The sequence below is a fragment of the Jaculus jaculus genome, chromosome 1 (genome assembly GCF_020740685.1).
Source record: "Jaculus jaculus isolate mJacJac1 chromosome 1, mJacJac1.mat.Y.cur, whole genome shotgun sequence".
Taxonomy (NCBI): Eukaryota; Metazoa; Chordata; class Mammalia; order Rodentia; family Dipodidae; genus Jaculus; species Jaculus jaculus.
In genome coordinates this window covers 20,388,834-20,404,948 of record NC_059102.1, presented here as the reverse complement: position 1 = coordinate 20,404,948, position 16,115 = coordinate 20,388,834, and the positions used below count along the sequence as shown (strand labels likewise).

The 16,115-nt window shown below is 38.8% G+C and overlaps 1 protein-coding gene across 1 annotated transcript in view; it reads left to right on the top strand.

Moving 5' to 3' along the window:
• The window catches only part of Nhlrc2 (NHL repeat containing 2), a 60,000-nt gene that overhangs the window by 12,662 nt on the left and 31,223 nt on the right, over nucleotides 1-16,115 (top strand). Inside the window, exons 3-4 of the mRNA XM_045135588.1 lie at nucleotides 12,046-12,501; nucleotides 14,087-14,208. Coding sequence (XP_044991523.1) covers nucleotides 12,046-12,501; nucleotides 14,087-14,208 — 578 coding nt within the window. The remainder of the gene's footprint in view (nucleotides 1-12,045; nucleotides 12,502-14,086; nucleotides 14,209-16,115) is intronic.

Below are 16,115 nucleotides of genomic sequence, written 5' to 3'. Positions count from 1 at the left end.
AGATAAAAACAATTTTACAATAATAATGACACAAGGTAAATAAGGAAATAAAAGAATTGGACAATGCAGTGAACCAGATCTAACATACATCTGCAGAGCACGTTTAGTTAAAGCGCACGTGGAACATTTACTAGAGCAGACCGTGTATTAGGCCATACACCAGTCTCAGTAGAGTTTTGAAAATAGATCATATACCAAGCATCATCTTTGATATCAGTAAAGTAAGAAATCAATAACAAGGAAAACTGGATTGCTAAATGGCTTACAGAAATTAAGCATGTCTTAAAACAACCAGTAGACTAAATAGGAAGTCACAGGAAAATTAGAAAATACTGAGAAATGAACAATAATTTATGGCACACAGTGAAAGCAGTGCTAGAAGGCAAACTTCTAGTCACGAATGCTGACATTAAGGAATTTTCAACACAACAACCAAAATTACAACATAAAGAACTAGAAAAAGAACCTAACCGTGAAGTTAGCAAAAGGAACAAAATAATAAAGATTTGAGAGAAACAGGATCAATTATAGGAAAATAATGGCAGCAAAAATTGCTTCTTTGAAAATATCAACATAATTAATAAGTTGAGCTTGATGGATGAAGATAAAAGAAAGATGCAAATTACTAAAATTGGAAATACAAGTAGAGACATTACTACTCATTCTGATGAAAAAAGATCATGAGAGTATGTAATTGTGTGAGAGCAAATTTGATAACTGAGATGAAATAGAGAAATGTCTAAGCATACAACTACTAAGACTAAGTGATGAAAAGAGGAGAAAACTCTGGTAGACCTTTACCTAGTAGCATTCATCGCATTAGCCAAGGTATGGTAGCGGCCACGTGTCACGTGTCCATCAGCTGACAGACAGATGGATAAAGGAAAATGGACGTGCACACACAATGGGGCACTGTTAACCTTCAACAGGCGAGACATGCACACAGCATAGAAAAACCTTGAAAACAGTGTGCTAAGGAATTACTTAGTCACAAAAAAAAAAACACTATACAATTGATCCCTTATGTTGCAGGCACTTAAAATAGTCAGGATCATAGAGTAGAAAGTAGAATGCCAGTTTCTGCAGAGAAGAGGGTAATGGGAGTTATTGCTTAGTAGATACAATTTCAGGGTGTTGGGTCTTTGGGAAAGGTTTTCTTAGTCAAAACTGACTTGAAACTCACTTGTTAGCCCAGGCTGGCCTTGAATGCATAGTAGTCTCCCTAGCCCTGTCTCCCCAGTGCTGGCGTTACAGGTGCGAGCCACCATGCCTACCATAGTTAAGTTTTGCAGGGTGAGAAGGATTCTGGAGGGCGGGGTAGTTGCGAATAGGTATGCAGCCGTCCTTGGCATCTGGTACTGTACACTTGAGAATGGTTCAGATAGTACATTTTATAGAAAACAGAACCTATGAGAACCCAGAAATGGCTGGACATAATGGTGCATGGTTGAATACCCCATCACTGCAGGAGCTGGGACAGGGGCCCTAAGAGCTCAAGGTCACATGAGTATATGCCAAGTTCCAGGTGAACCTGAGGTTCAAAGTGAGCCTCCCCCCCCCCCCCCCCGTTTTTTTTAAATGGAGCTTTAACTCTTTTTTTTTGTTTTTTCTTCGTTGTTTTGTTTTTTGAGGCAGAGGTTCACTGTAGTCCAGGCTGACCTGGAATTCCCTATGTAGTTTCAGGGTGGCCTTGAACTCACAGCAGTCCTACCCTTGCCTCCCAAGTGCTGGGATTAAAGGCTTGCACCATACACCCGCTTAACTCTTGTTTTTGAAATGAATATTATAAAAACAAAATTGTGCCCCTTTAGGAGGAGTACATTGGCATTGTGCTGGAGTGTGGGGATCACTTGTTAAATATGTAGACAGTTTCAGGAGCCAAGTGTAAATATGAAATTGGCTGTAGTAGTATTTATACTATGGAAGTTAGCAAGTACTACAAATAAAAGATTTTTAAAAATGGTTTTTGAGCAGTCCGTGAAATCAAAGAGCTAGTTCACTAACATTCCAAGGACTATGATTTGTTATTTACATAGCTTATATGGTAGAATATAGAATAGATTGACTGGTTTGTTCACATGTGGAGATGGAATAAATTTTTAAATATTGAAAAAATACTTTATAAGTGGTCTCCACATTGTAATTTCACAGAAACATAATATGCTACTGTATGAAAGTTCTGATAATGTAGAAGATTTTTCTGTTGTCAGAAGATGAATCAATTCATTCACAGAAGACAACCTATCCAGAGATTATCACATGAAAGTTCATTAAGCTGTCGCTGAGTTAAATTTGCTTTCTTACAGCTGTTTTCCATTTCTCATGTACTTGTGAGCATGTGTGGAGCAGTGCTGTGTGTGTTCTTAAGTTCAGCAGCATAGTTTAAATCTCGTGCAATGTTCAGTCCATTTTATCAGCACGCCAGAGCTCAGCTTAATGAGGACTTGCTTAATTATTCAAAGCATCCTGAAAGAGACTCAATTTAAGACTCATTCTTGCCTAACATGGTGGTGCACATTTATAATTCTAGCACTTAGGAAGGTAGAGGTAGGAGAATTATAAATTCTAGACTAAGGCTGGAGAGATGGCTTAGTGGTTAAGCACTTGCCTGTGAAGCCTAAGCGAGGCTCGATTCCCCAGGACCCACCTTAGTCAGATGCTCAAGGGGTCGTGCGCGTCTGGAGTTCAGTTGCAGTGGCTAGAAGCCCTGGCGCCCCCACTCTCCTCTCTCTCTCTTTCTCTCTCTCTCTCTCTCTCTCTGCCTTTTTTTCTCTGTCTGTTGCTCTCAAATAAATAAATAAAAATAAACAGATTTTTTTAAAAATCTCAATTCTAAAAGAGAGAAAGAAATTTAAAGGATGGGGCTGGAGAGAACAAAAAAGGGAAGGGGAAAGATAAAGGGTAGGTAAGTCTATCTTTCTCTTGTAAACAGGTTTTAATCGATTTTCAGTAGTAATCAATACTGTAATAATAACATAAAAATTTATAAATGTGTAAGAATTTTATACCAAAAAGTGAATGATTCTCAGTAGTGAGTTTAGATGTTTAAATATGTTGAAATGAGACTTTTAAAGCTGGAATATTTTGTTGCTTTTGCATAAATGCTAATATTTTCATTATGTGTTATTTGCTATTACTGCTTTACTTTTTATTCAAAACTGGGTGAAATACACTTCTAATTTTGTAGTGAAACTAAGCCCTTAAGTGAATTAACACATCATTTCATTTTGTGCCAGAGTTTCTAAGCCACCCTCAGTTGATAACTCATGTGGAGGACTTATGACTAGTTTATGACAATAAAGCACACAGCAAAGTCAGGAAAAGGAAGCTACACAAGGGTCTAAATCCAGAGGAGGCTAGATCCAAGATTCCAGAGTCTTCATTTGGTAGAATCACATAGGATCCACTTCATTCTTTGGCATGGAATTGTTATAGCACCTCTGAGATATTGCTAATCAGGGGACTTAATTAATGGTTTGGGGGCCCTCACTCAAAGTTTTCATTGGCAGATGGGGCCAAGGCAGCTTCTTTTCTATGGTATGTTCTACAATTCTAGACTCCCAAAGGAAAGCACATGTTCAGCAGAAATCACATGGTCAGGACAAACAGTGTTGAAACAGTAAACCACTCTTGCCAGTTTCGGAAATGGTGAGAATCCTAAAACCTGTGCTTCAGATGTTCGGCAAGAGCCAGTCTGTAGATAGGACTTTGAGGCCAGCGGGATGCTGTGTCAGCTCTTACCTGCACACGTTTTACACTTTCCCACAGTCCTATCTATTGTTATTCTATGTACTTGAATACTGGTTTTATGAGAAGTTTTCAGGGTTTTTAGTTCAGGCACTAGCCGAACACCAGGTGGGTTTTTTTTTTTTTTTTTGTGTGTCATCTTTCAAATTTCCTGATTTCTCCTTAATGTCAGTGACTTTATCCTCTTGCTATTTTAACTGCTTTAAATATAACAGACCCTACTGCTGCGTGTGCTTGCTTCCGCCCTCTGCTCCAGCTTCCCCAGATTCCTGAGCTTCCCTCTGCCCGTCCACGGGTGGGCGTGTTTGTTCCACTTCCCTTGTTTTTAATTTTTATCTTTTGTAACAGCAGTCCACGTAGCCAAACCTGATTTAGAATTTGCTATGTGACTAAAGATGCATTGAACTTCTGATCTTCCTGCCTCCTGCTTCTGCCTCCCCAGTGCTGCGACTCAGGCCCGTGCCGTCACACCTGGTTTATGAAGTAACGGCAGTTGACAACAGCCTTCATGCGTGGTAGGCAAGCGCTCGACCACCTGAGCTGCGTTCCCAGCCACCCCTTTACATTTTCATACTGTGACCCAGAGTGTCCCATCTGCTTGGGTGATTTTCTTATCCTGTCTAATAGAACCATGCTTGCCTTTTAACTATAGTTTTTTTTAAAGTCTTTGAAAATCCCTGAAATATTCTTAGTCCTTGAATTTAACTAGATTACTATATATTCTGTGACGGAACTACATATTCTATTATTTGTATGTAATGGTAACATGTTACACTTGAATCTTTGTAACTTTTTAAAATTTTTAATTAATTAATATATTTATTTATTTTGGGAGATAGAGAGAATGGGCACACCAGGGCCTCTAGCCACTGCAAAGGAACTCCAGCTCCCCTCATGGCAGGAGCTCCTTGAACTTTCTTTTCTCTTTCTTTTCATCTTTTTTTTTTTTTTGGTTTTTCAAGGTAGGGTTTCACTCTAGCCCAGGCTGACCTGGAACTCACTATGGAGTCTCAGGGTGGTCTCGAACTCATGGTGATCCTCCTACCTCTGCCTCCCAAGTGCTGGGATTAAAGGCGTGTGCCACCACACCCAGCCCCATCTTTTTTTCAGACCCTCCATGTGGGATCTCGAGCCACCACGAGGTGCCTTTCCTTGGCTGTATACTTCCCTCAATAAATATATTAATTTAATAATCATCTTTCTCAGTCTTCTTTTTTTCACTCAATTCTTTGTTTAAAACTTAGAACTAAACCTAGTGTTTGGGGTGCAAGGACTTTTCTGGACCAATTAGACCCCGTTACTGCTGTTATAGCATACAAATTTATTTTCATTTTGTTTTGGAGTATTTCCTCATCACTCCAAAATATTATCAGATTCACCATGTGCTTTTACAGCCCTGTTCCCAAATTTATCATTTCCCCAAGAAGCTTGTAACTGCTGGGCTATGCCTTAGTCCTTCTCAGATAACTAAGCCATTACTTACGCAAGTCCCTCGAACATCTTCCTTCCCTCACTGCCTGCCCCAAGTCATGTCTCTCTTCTGAAGCACAGGCAGGTTTCCTTGTTCATATTTGCATTCGATGTCTTAGAGCCTCTCCCAGCTTTATTGATTTGTTTGGAGTGTGTTGAGACATTTTCCAAGCCATATTCAAACGGAAATGTATACTCTATCTACCCATTGCTTTTATCTGTTTCTGCTTTCCAGTTTTTATCTCATTTTAAATGTTTTCTCTTTTGAAACAAAATGTGACATATTGTAGACATTTTTATGCATTTTTTAATTCATGTAACACTCCTGGTAGTTATTTCCTATCAGTCCATAGAGAACTTGATATTGTATTTCATTGTGTATGCTATTATTTGTTCCATATGCTGACCTTGCGATTGTGTCTAGTACTTAGCAGCTATGATGAATAATCTTGTAGATGGCTACATTTTTATATAAATGGTAGTATACCTTAAAGATAAAGTCCTAGGAATTAGATTGCTAGTAGTTTGTTAGATTCTTACACATTGCCACCCAGAGATATGTGCTCATTTGCATTCCCAACTCGTGTGTGTGTGTGTGCATGCGTGTGTGCTCCTGCCTGAGTCCTTCTTAGTTGATTGCTGCTCCAGTAAAATGTTTTGACAAACCTTTTAACTTATCAAAGTACCTTCTCATATGTTTAGTGTGGCTATTTATTGTAAAAGTATTTCTCCTATATTGTCAACTGAATATTGTTGGCATATGTAAAGGCTATTTCTGTTTGTTAATTTTATACTTGACTACTTTCTGGAGTCTTTTTTTTCCTTTTTTTTAAATTATTTATTTATTTATTTGAGAGCAACAGACACAGAGAGAAAGACAGATAGAGGGAGAGAGAGAGAATGGGCGCGCCAGGGCTTCCAGCCTCTGCAAACGAACTCCAGACGCATGCGCCCCCTTGTGCATCTGGCTAACATGGGACCTGGGGAACCGAGCCTCGAACCGGGGTCCTTAGGCGTCACAGGCAAGTGCTTAACCGCTAAGCCATCTCTCCAGCCCCTTTTTTTCCTTTTGACTTAGTTTTTTTCATTGATTTTTTTTTAGGGTTTTTCTAATAAACTATTATATCTGCATATAATAAATTTCAAATTATGTTTTCATTGATTTCTCTTGTGTAATTATGTATGCCAAATTCCCTCCTGCATCCCAGCTCATTGACAAAGAGTAGTGGAGGCAGGAGCATCTTTGCCTTGTTCTTTGTACTTCTACATACTTCCTGGTATTTATTCATTAAGAGACTGGTTTCAGAACTCAGTTACTTTTTTTAAATCAATTAAGAAAGTATGGAAGATAAGACTTTATGTATGTTATAAACACAATGTTAAATAATGTATCTGTGCTATTTCCAGGTTTGAAAGAAAATGGGACCGCCTAATTTCTTATCTTTCTACTCACCCTCCCCAAACATACAAATAATAAATAAAACTACACTTGACCCTGCATTTCACAATACTAGGACACAGAAAGAGTTACCATGGACTTCACATCACATGTAAGTTAAGAAATAAATGAAATTCCAATTGAAGGTCCTAATACTTTAAGCTTGTGGATACCCAGGACAGGGACAGAGGGTCCTGAAAAGGCTCCATGGGAAGGAGTGGAGTGGTTCAGAGGGCATGCAGGCAAAGCCCTAACAGAGTAGCCCATTTGCCCCAGAAAGAGAAAGTCCACAGTGCAAAATACTCAACACAGATTTGCGTGTCCTACCCAGATCGCCAACAATTCTTAAAATAGTGAGCAAGGATGTTTAGAGAAACACTGCAAGGTGTAGCCTACGGGTCCCTGAAGGGAAAAGAGAAAACGCTGGGGTTCAGCAGCATATCACTTCCTCTACCCCCATCTAAATAGCATTCTTAAATGAAACTGCACAGAAAAGGAGCTATGAGAAGAGGGTGCTCTCACACTCGGAATGCTGTTTACTGATAAAGCAAATCACATCTGTATGAAACTAAAGTGAAGAGCTTGCATGAACATTCTCACTTCAGCTAGCAAGACATTGACACCTCTAGTGCAGTGTGCCTTACTGGGTTAAGTAAGTGTCGTCATACAACTTTTAGGAATAATGAAAAACAGCTTGAATCAAAGATTTTATAACTAAGGAATAGACAGTGGGCTGGAGAGAGGGCTTAGTGGTTAAGGCACATGGTATGCCTGTGAAGCCTAATAAGTACCCAGGTTCGACTCTCAAGGTCCTACTTAAGCCATAAGCACATGGTGGCGAGTGCATATGGAGTTCGTTTGCAGTGGCTAGAGGTTCTGGCGTGCCCATTCTCTCTCTCTCTCTCTCTCTCTCTCTCTCTCTCTCTCTCTCTCTCCTTTCTCTGTCCCTCACTCTGTCTCTAATAAATAAAATTTTAAAAATAAAAAGTTTTAAAAAGTGCAGAAGAATTTTTTTTTAAAAGTACACAAGAAAGACAATGAAGAAGATAGGTGTGTTGAAGATATGTAATTTCACATGGGAAAGAAACAGAAGGAAACATTGAAAATGAAAGCAATTACAAGTTGCTCAAGGAAAACTAATAGTGTAATAAATGACACGGAAGGAAAGTCAGAGCAGGGAGGGGAGTTGGGGGCTGAAGGATGAAAATAAGCTAACCAAAGAATGAAAAGACGTAGGAAGAAAATGATTGAATTAGAAGACAGGAAGTCCAACGTAAGACTCCTTAGAATTCTCCAATTCAGTCCAATGGGCCAACACTAATACCTGAAATTAAAATCTAAGAAAATAGTGAATATGAAAAAGATCTTGAACCTGCTCTTGAGAAGTTCTACCAGGTACCTAAGAAAATTAACCCAGAAAAACCCAAGAAGTATCTGCTACACTTTAAAGACTGAAAAAAATTGGGCTGGAGAGGTGGCTTAGCCTATAAGCGCTTGCCTGTGAAGCCTAAGGACCCCGGTTCAAGGCTCAATTCCCCAGGACCCACGTTAGCCAGATGCACAAGGGGGTGCGTGCGTCTGGAGTTGGTTTGCAGTGGCCAGAGGCTCTGGTGCGCCCATTCTCTCTCTCTATCTTTCTCTCTCCCTCTTTCTCTCTGTTGCTTTCAAATAAATTTAAAAAAAGACTGTAAAAAGTTCTTAAGATTTCTAGACAAAAAGATAACTTGCAAAGGTATGTAAATTAGACTGTGGAAATTTCACAAAGTAGCTTACGAAGCAAGGAAAACAGCAGAGCAACATTTCAAGAATTTTAATCAGAACAAAGTTACTATATCCATTTGTCTTTCAAGCATTAAGGCCATTAAAAACAAAACAAAAAAACCAGTGTCAGTTTTCAAGAGTTCAGAGGACACCGAGCAGGAGAGCATTCATCCACTTCATGGTTGATGAAGATTGCACACGTGATGGGCAGAACCACTAGGAATAGTGGAAAATAAGAGACTTGCCCTTAGTAATGCCCATATATGGTTGTGGAGGTGGCTGGCCAGTTGATGTGAGGCTTTTGTTTCTGTGTATAGTACCTCAACTAGGCAGCAGATTAAGGTGTGGGTAAAGAAAGCTGGGAGGAGTAACAAAGACAGACAGAACCCATGTAGACTTCCATTTTATTGGATGAGAAGCCTCGCTCTTGTCAGGGAGCTAACACTCACTTGGCCCAGGAGTTGGAGAAGCTGAGGGAGGTGACCTGCAATGCCTATATTTCTTTGTCCTTTTATTTTTAGCCAGATTCCTATGTCTCACATACAGAGTGCAACCAAATCTTGTAATAGATGAGCCCATTCATATTATTCGTGCATGTGATTCTTATGTGTATGTAGTGCCACACTTGTTGTTTGTCTCAACACCATGTGTCTTCTTCGCACTTCTGTTAATTTCTTTTTTAAAAATATTTCATTTTATTTATTTATTTATTTGACAGATGAAGAGGGGGAGAGAGAGAGAGAGAATGGGCATGCCAGGGCCTCCAGCCACTGCAAACAAACTACAGACATGTGCGTCCCCTTGTGCATCTGGCTGACGTGGGTCCTGGGGAATCAAACCTGGGTTCTTTGGCTTTGCAGGCAAGACCCTTGACCGCTAAGTTATCCCTCCAGCCCCTAACTTCTTTAAAAAAATTTTTTTAAATTTTTATTTATTGATTTGAGAGCAACAGAGAAAGAGGCAGAGAGAGAGAGAGGAGAGTGGGCGCACTAGGGCTTCTAGCTACTGCAAACGAACTCCAGGCATGTATGCCCCCTTGTGCATCTGGCTAATGTGGGTCCTGGGGAATCGAGCCTCGAACCTGGGTCCTTAGGCTTCACAGGCAAGCGCTTAACCGCTAAGCCATCTCTCCAGCCCCTAATTTCTTTTAATACATAGAGAAGTTAATATTTTTCTCTTATTGTTTATATTGTACATAAAACTTTTTTAAAAAAAGAAAAATTTGTTGAAATTTTACAGCATACTAGTACTGTAATAAATTCCTTGCAGATTAATGCAGTTTGCTTATGATGTACCTAGCCATTTGTCCTTTGAGTATATGCTGTTTATATCTTTATGCAAACTTTACAAAGGTGAGGTATTATTCAAATATTGTTCTGTCCTGGTCTCTTTTTTTTTTTCTGTCCTTCTGGGATTCTTGCTACTAATTAGGTCTTGTGAACGCCTCTGAAGGTCTGGTTGTGTTCATTTTTACTCATTCTGTTCTCTTCTTAGATTGCGTTATTTCTTAAGCTGCCTTTAGGCTCATTGCCTTATTTCTTTGTCATCTTTTTGCCAGTGAGCCTATTCAGTGAACTTACTTCAAATGGATATTTTCATCCTAAAGTTGATTTGTTTTTTAAAATAGTTTCAATTTCTCTGACTGCATTTCCTTTCTTCTCATTCATTTCATAAGAGTTTGTCTTTACCTTATAGAACATAGTTTCATAGCTGCTTTTAATTATTTGCTAATTCAAATAAATGCTTTATTTTGAAATTGTTTCCTTTAATAGTGAGCCACATTATCTTGCTTTTTGAATGCCAGATAGTTTGGGATTGTGTCCTAGACATTGGAATGCTGTGCTGGGCGGAGTCTGGCTTCTGATACAGTTCTCTGAAGGGTACTTTTCCTTTTGTTTTAGTAGACCTTCAGCTCTATTAGCTGTTTATCCATTCTGTTCATCTTCCATTGGCTGTCTGTCATTCCCGTCAATCCAGTCATTCAGTTCTCACTTCTCTAAGCATTTGCATCTGTGTAGCTTTAAAGTAGATTGAGACTTGAGAGTATTCATACTCAGAAATGGGGACTTGCATTCTTGAGCTTTCTTCCCCTCAGTTTCCCCCCACACGCAGAAATGCAGGGGCTTCAGTTATCAGCTGTCCATATGGCTTCAGAAGCCCAATCAGCTGGAGAAGGAGGAGAGTGAAACTGGAGACCTACTTTTAGGTGGTAAACTCTGTGTTTGACACCCTGCACTCTTCATTCAGTTTACCTGGTTTTGTTTTGGTTTTCTTAGTTTTGAAGTAGTGGTGTGTATGGCTGTGTTTAGGGAAGAAGCTAATAGTGTCATAGAACGGTGGGCTATGGGCAGAGCTACACTGCCGAAGTGTATAACTTTATTTGTATGTTCATTTACTTTTTAATGCTGATTTGAGCATTTCTTGATGTCATTTTTGGAAGACTTTCATTTATCACCTCACTGATCCTAAGCTAATCTTTTATCCCCTAAGCTAACTTAATGAAATAATATATTGATAGGCAAAAGAACTACATTGTTTTAGTTTCAGAAATTCTATTTTCATGAAAGTTCTAAGAACTGTCTAGAGGAATTTTAAGTAATTTGAAAAGTCTATATTATGGGAACATCTTGTTTATTTATATTCTGTAAATTTGCAATATAAGATGAGGTTAAAAAATAATAGAATGATATAATGAATATTCAACAAAAATCAGTCATCATGGGTATTACCATGGGATATTTTTTATAATCATGGAAAATGTTAACAAAAATTGTGAAAAGATAAAAAATTAAATTAAATTTAAAAAAATCAGTCGTTTCTCTGAATTTCAAAGGAGATTATTCAAGGTTGAACAATCAAACGTTTGCATTAAAAAATAAAGGCCATATTTTAAATTCTTTTATTTTTGAGAGAGAACGAGGCAAAGAGAGAGAAAACGAGTGTGCCAGGACCGTAAGCACGCTGCAAACAAACTCCAGATATGTGCACCCCCTTGTGCACATGTGCAATATTGAATGCTTGCATCACGTGCATCTGGCTACCTGCAACCTAGAGATTTCAACGTGAGTTCTTAGGCTTTGCAGGCAAGGGAGTGAGCCTTACCCGCTGAGCCATCGCTCCAGCCCAAGGCCATATTTTAATAGCTTCATGTGAAGGGCATAGGCTCTAATCCCACACACGAATTTTTTAAAATTTTTTTGTGTGTGTTTATTTTTATTTATTTGACAGCAACAGAGAGAAGGAGGCAGAGAGGGAGAGAGAGAATGGGCGCGCCAGGGCTTCCAGCCACTGCAAGCAAACTCCAGATGCATGCACCCCCTTGTGCATCTGGCTAACGTGGGGCCTGGGTAATTCAGCCAGGCTCCTTAGACTTCACAGGCGAGGGCTTAACTACTAAGCCATCTCTCCAGCCTCCCCACACACACGAATTTTATCATATGTGTTTATATGTAGAAATCAAGATGTTCATGAGATTGAAGTTTATTAATTTTGTAATAAATATTTAAAGGTAGTTGAAAATGCTAGGACAGCTTTACTTCTTTAAATCTATAGGCTTATTTGAACAAAGCCTGATGTATAGATGACACTGTTTAATGTCGCATGTTTAACATACACTTTCCCCTTTTCAGATGGTCTTCTGATTGTTGGTGTTCATTCAGCCAAGTTTCCAAATGAGAAGGTCCTAGACAACATTAAGAGTGCTGTTCTTCGCTACAATATCACCCACCCTGTGGTGAATGATGCAGATGCCAGCCTTTGGCAAGAACTTGAAGTTTCCTGCTGGCCAACTCTGGTTATTCTTGGACCTCGTGGAAACATGTTGTTTTCTTTGATTGGAGAAGGGCATAAAGATAAGTTATTTCTATATACTTCAGTAGCTTTAAAGTACTACAGAGACAAAGGACAGATCAGAGATCATGAAATTGCAATACAACTCTACAGAGATTCCCTCCCACCTTCACCTTTGCTATTTCCTGGCAAGGTAACAGTAGACCCTGTTACCAACAGATTGGTGATAGCAGATACTGGACACCATAGGATTTTGGTCATTTGGAAGAGTGGACAAATTCAACACAGTATTGGAGGTAAAGTTTGCTCCTAATCTTGCCACATAATGTGTTTTATAGTTAAAAATAATTCAAGTTGTGTCTGGAAAGATAGTTCAGTGGCTAAAGATGCTTGTTTGCACAGCCTGACTGCCTGGGTTTAATCGCCCAGCACCATGTATGCCAGGTGCACAAAGTGGCTCATGCATCTGGACTTTGTTTGCAGCAGCAGCAGGTCTTCACAGGCCCATTTTATCTCTCTCTTTCTCTAAGTAAAAATAAAATATTTAAAATGAAAATAGTTCACGTAAGCTCACAAAAGCAACCTGCATTGACATGGGATTTCATCGCCAGTTTGCTTTTGTTCTGGGATGTGTAGCATCTGAACCAACCTCTCCTCACTGTTCAGACAGAAGTTCAGAGCCCCATGTTAACGAAAAAAACATCATCAAGTTATAAAGCTTTTACGTATATTTGTGTGTCCCATCTGAAAAGTCACACCTGTATGTTTATTAAAATACATTGATTTTTGATTCCTGGCATTATCAATAAAGTATTGTATTTTTCAACAAAATGCAGCCTTGTCTTTTTCAAGATCAGGACTTCGGACAGTACCCCAAAACTTGATGTTAAGCTAGAAATTTATATACTATTACTTTTCTTTCTTTAAGAACCTAAGCATGGGCTGGAGAGATGGCTTAGCCCTGAAGGGCACTTGCTTGCGAGGCCTGATGACCTGGTTTAATCCCCAGTATCCATGTAAACCCAAGAGCACAGAGTGGCACATGCATCTGGAGTTGGTTTGCATTGGGGAGGCCCTGGCATGCCCATATTCTCTTACCACCCCACCCCCCCCCGCCACCGCCCTCACCCTGGCTTGCAAATAAGTGAACATAAGAACTTAGGCCTTGTTCAGGATCCATTCCCTTAGAGTTAGCAAAGCAGGAGGATCGTGCAGGCACAGATCATTTTGTCCAGGTCTCCCTGGCCTTGGGTTGGAAAAGGCCTCCTGTTTATATCTGCACAGTTAATCTCTGAAGTACATTTATTAATCCCACTTATCTAGGCCAAATTGACAGGACAACCTCTTAGTACAAATGAAAGTAAATTTATATGCTGGGTGTCGTAACACATGCCTTTTAATTCCAGCACTTGGGAGGCAGAGGTGGGGGGCGGGGGTCACTGTGAGTTCCAGGCCAGACTGAGACTACAGAGCGAATACTAGGTTCCTGGACTACAGTGAAACCCTGCCTCAAAAAAAAAAAAAAAAAAAAAAGAAAGAAAGAAAAAAAAAGAAAAGAAAAGAAACAAACACTTATTTAGCAGCTAAGAAATAAAATGTACTTTTAGCATTCTAGTTTAGCTTACAGGTAGCTAAAATGGTCTTGAAATTCTTTTTTTCTGCATTGTTTTTAAAGTGAACTATAAGTCTCATTATTACCAAAGCCACTCTTGAGAAAAATTAGATACCTTGCAAAACTTTTAATTTTTAGGTATAGACATCATTTTATTTATTTTTAAGATACAACATTAGATACAGTTTTAAATGTTTTTATTTTATTGGGGATTACTTTGAAATCACCTTTTAATGGCAAAATTTTCTTTCATTACTGTCATCCTTTAGGACCTAACCCTGGAAGAAAAGATGGAATATTTTCAGAGTCATCTTTTAACTCTCCACAGGGTGTTGCTATGATGAATAATATGATATATGTGGCAGACACTGAAAACCACCTTATAAGAAAGGTAATTTGAATATATCAAAACATCTTTGTCGAGGTTTTTAAGTAGTTCTTGTTATAGTTTGGTTCTTAAGTCTGTGTTTCTATGTACTTGCCACAGAAGAAAAATCCTTTATGTTCTCTTGTACCTAATTACCTCAAAGCTTCTCATTTTGTGATACTTCCCTATTAGTTTACAGAGTAATTTTTTGGTTGTTTTGTTTTTCGAGGTAGGGTCTGGCTCTGGCCCAGGCTGACCTGGAATTCGCTATGCAATCAATCTCAGGCTGGCCTCAAACTCATGGCAGTCCTGCTACTTCTGCCTCCCAAGTGCTGGGATTAAAGGTGTGCACCACCACGCCCGGTTCAGAGTAATATTTTGCTCTTTCCAATTAGATTTTCTTAAGTCTAGGGCCAGAGAGATGGCTTAGCAGTTAAGGCACTTGCCTGTGAAGCCTAAGAACCCATGTTTGACTCTCTAGATCTCATGTAAGCCATATGAATGCACAAGGTGATACATGCACACAAGGTCACACATGCGCACAAGGTGGCATACACTTCTGGAGTTCAGTGGCAGTGGCTAGAGGCCCTGGTGTGTCATTTCTCTCTCAAAAAAAATTACAAAATAAAAATGAAAAGAATTTTTCTTAAACCTAGAAAAAAAATCATACCATTCCTGCCTTTCTTCAACTCTTAGTTTTTCTAGTTACAAATATTTAGTCAGCCTTAAATTTTATTGTGCCTTGTTGAAAAGTAATATGTGTTCCTGTTTTTAAGTTAATTAATGTAAAAATGTTTAAAAAAAAAACCCTTAACTATCAGTTCCAGCTCCCCAGAGGTTTTCTACTCATATATAGACAAATTAGGACTTAAAAGATTGTTTCTAGAGAACTTTTTATAAACAAATGAGTCATGCCATTTATACACAGTGTTGAACAGGTTTTATGTTTTCCATATTAGTCACATGAGTGACATGACTATCATATATTATTATAGAATACCATTATTTTAAGTATTTCCTACCAATAATGATTGTGGCTATAATCCATTAGTCTCTAAGTGGCTGTCATTTCCACATTATAGGACCAACATCCAACCAGACACAGCTTTTGGGAGGAGTTGAGTTTATTTTAGGCTTACAGATGCCAGGGGAATACCACCAATGACAGAAAAAGCTGGCTCCCTTTCAAAGATCCAAGCAGAGAGATGCCACCAAACAGCCAGAACCTCAGAATACAAAAAGCCAGAGCTCAAACTGCTTTACACACACCTTGGGGCTAGAATGAAGACCTGTTCCCAACACACCTTGGGGCTAGGCTCCCGTATATGCCTAGGGTGACATGCCCTCCCCTTAGCAGGGATCTGTCTGCTAGGAGCTGAAGTTGCAAACTGAATTATAATAAAAACACCTGAGTGTGGGGCCATGCATTTACACTATCACCTTAAAACTACCTCAGTTACTTACTATCAACCTGAAAAATAACTAACACGTTTTTTTGGATAAACACATTGCTTCAGTTACTTTCTTGGATTTTTCACTGTTTCAGTGACATATCCTTACTTATTTGACTGTACTGTCATGTACTATGCATGTAGTACCAAACATATACATAGAATATATAGTACCTTGTACAATGTGAGTCTTCATGGGAGTAAGAAATATGTTTTTCTTTACTGCTGAAATCTTTGCACAGTCTGCAAAAGGTGTTCAATAGCTACTTCTTAAATAAATTGTGAATAGATAACATCTGTTTAATGAAGCATTTTCATAAACATATTCCTACATTTTCATGAATATGTATCGTGAATTTGTAAGTTAAAATGGAGGTATTTCCTCAAAGTCTTGGGGAGTCTCTTCCTATAAACTTAAATATGGTAACATATTGTTGAGAATGTTAGTGGGAGTCCTTTTAGCAAAGCTTCATATAGAAT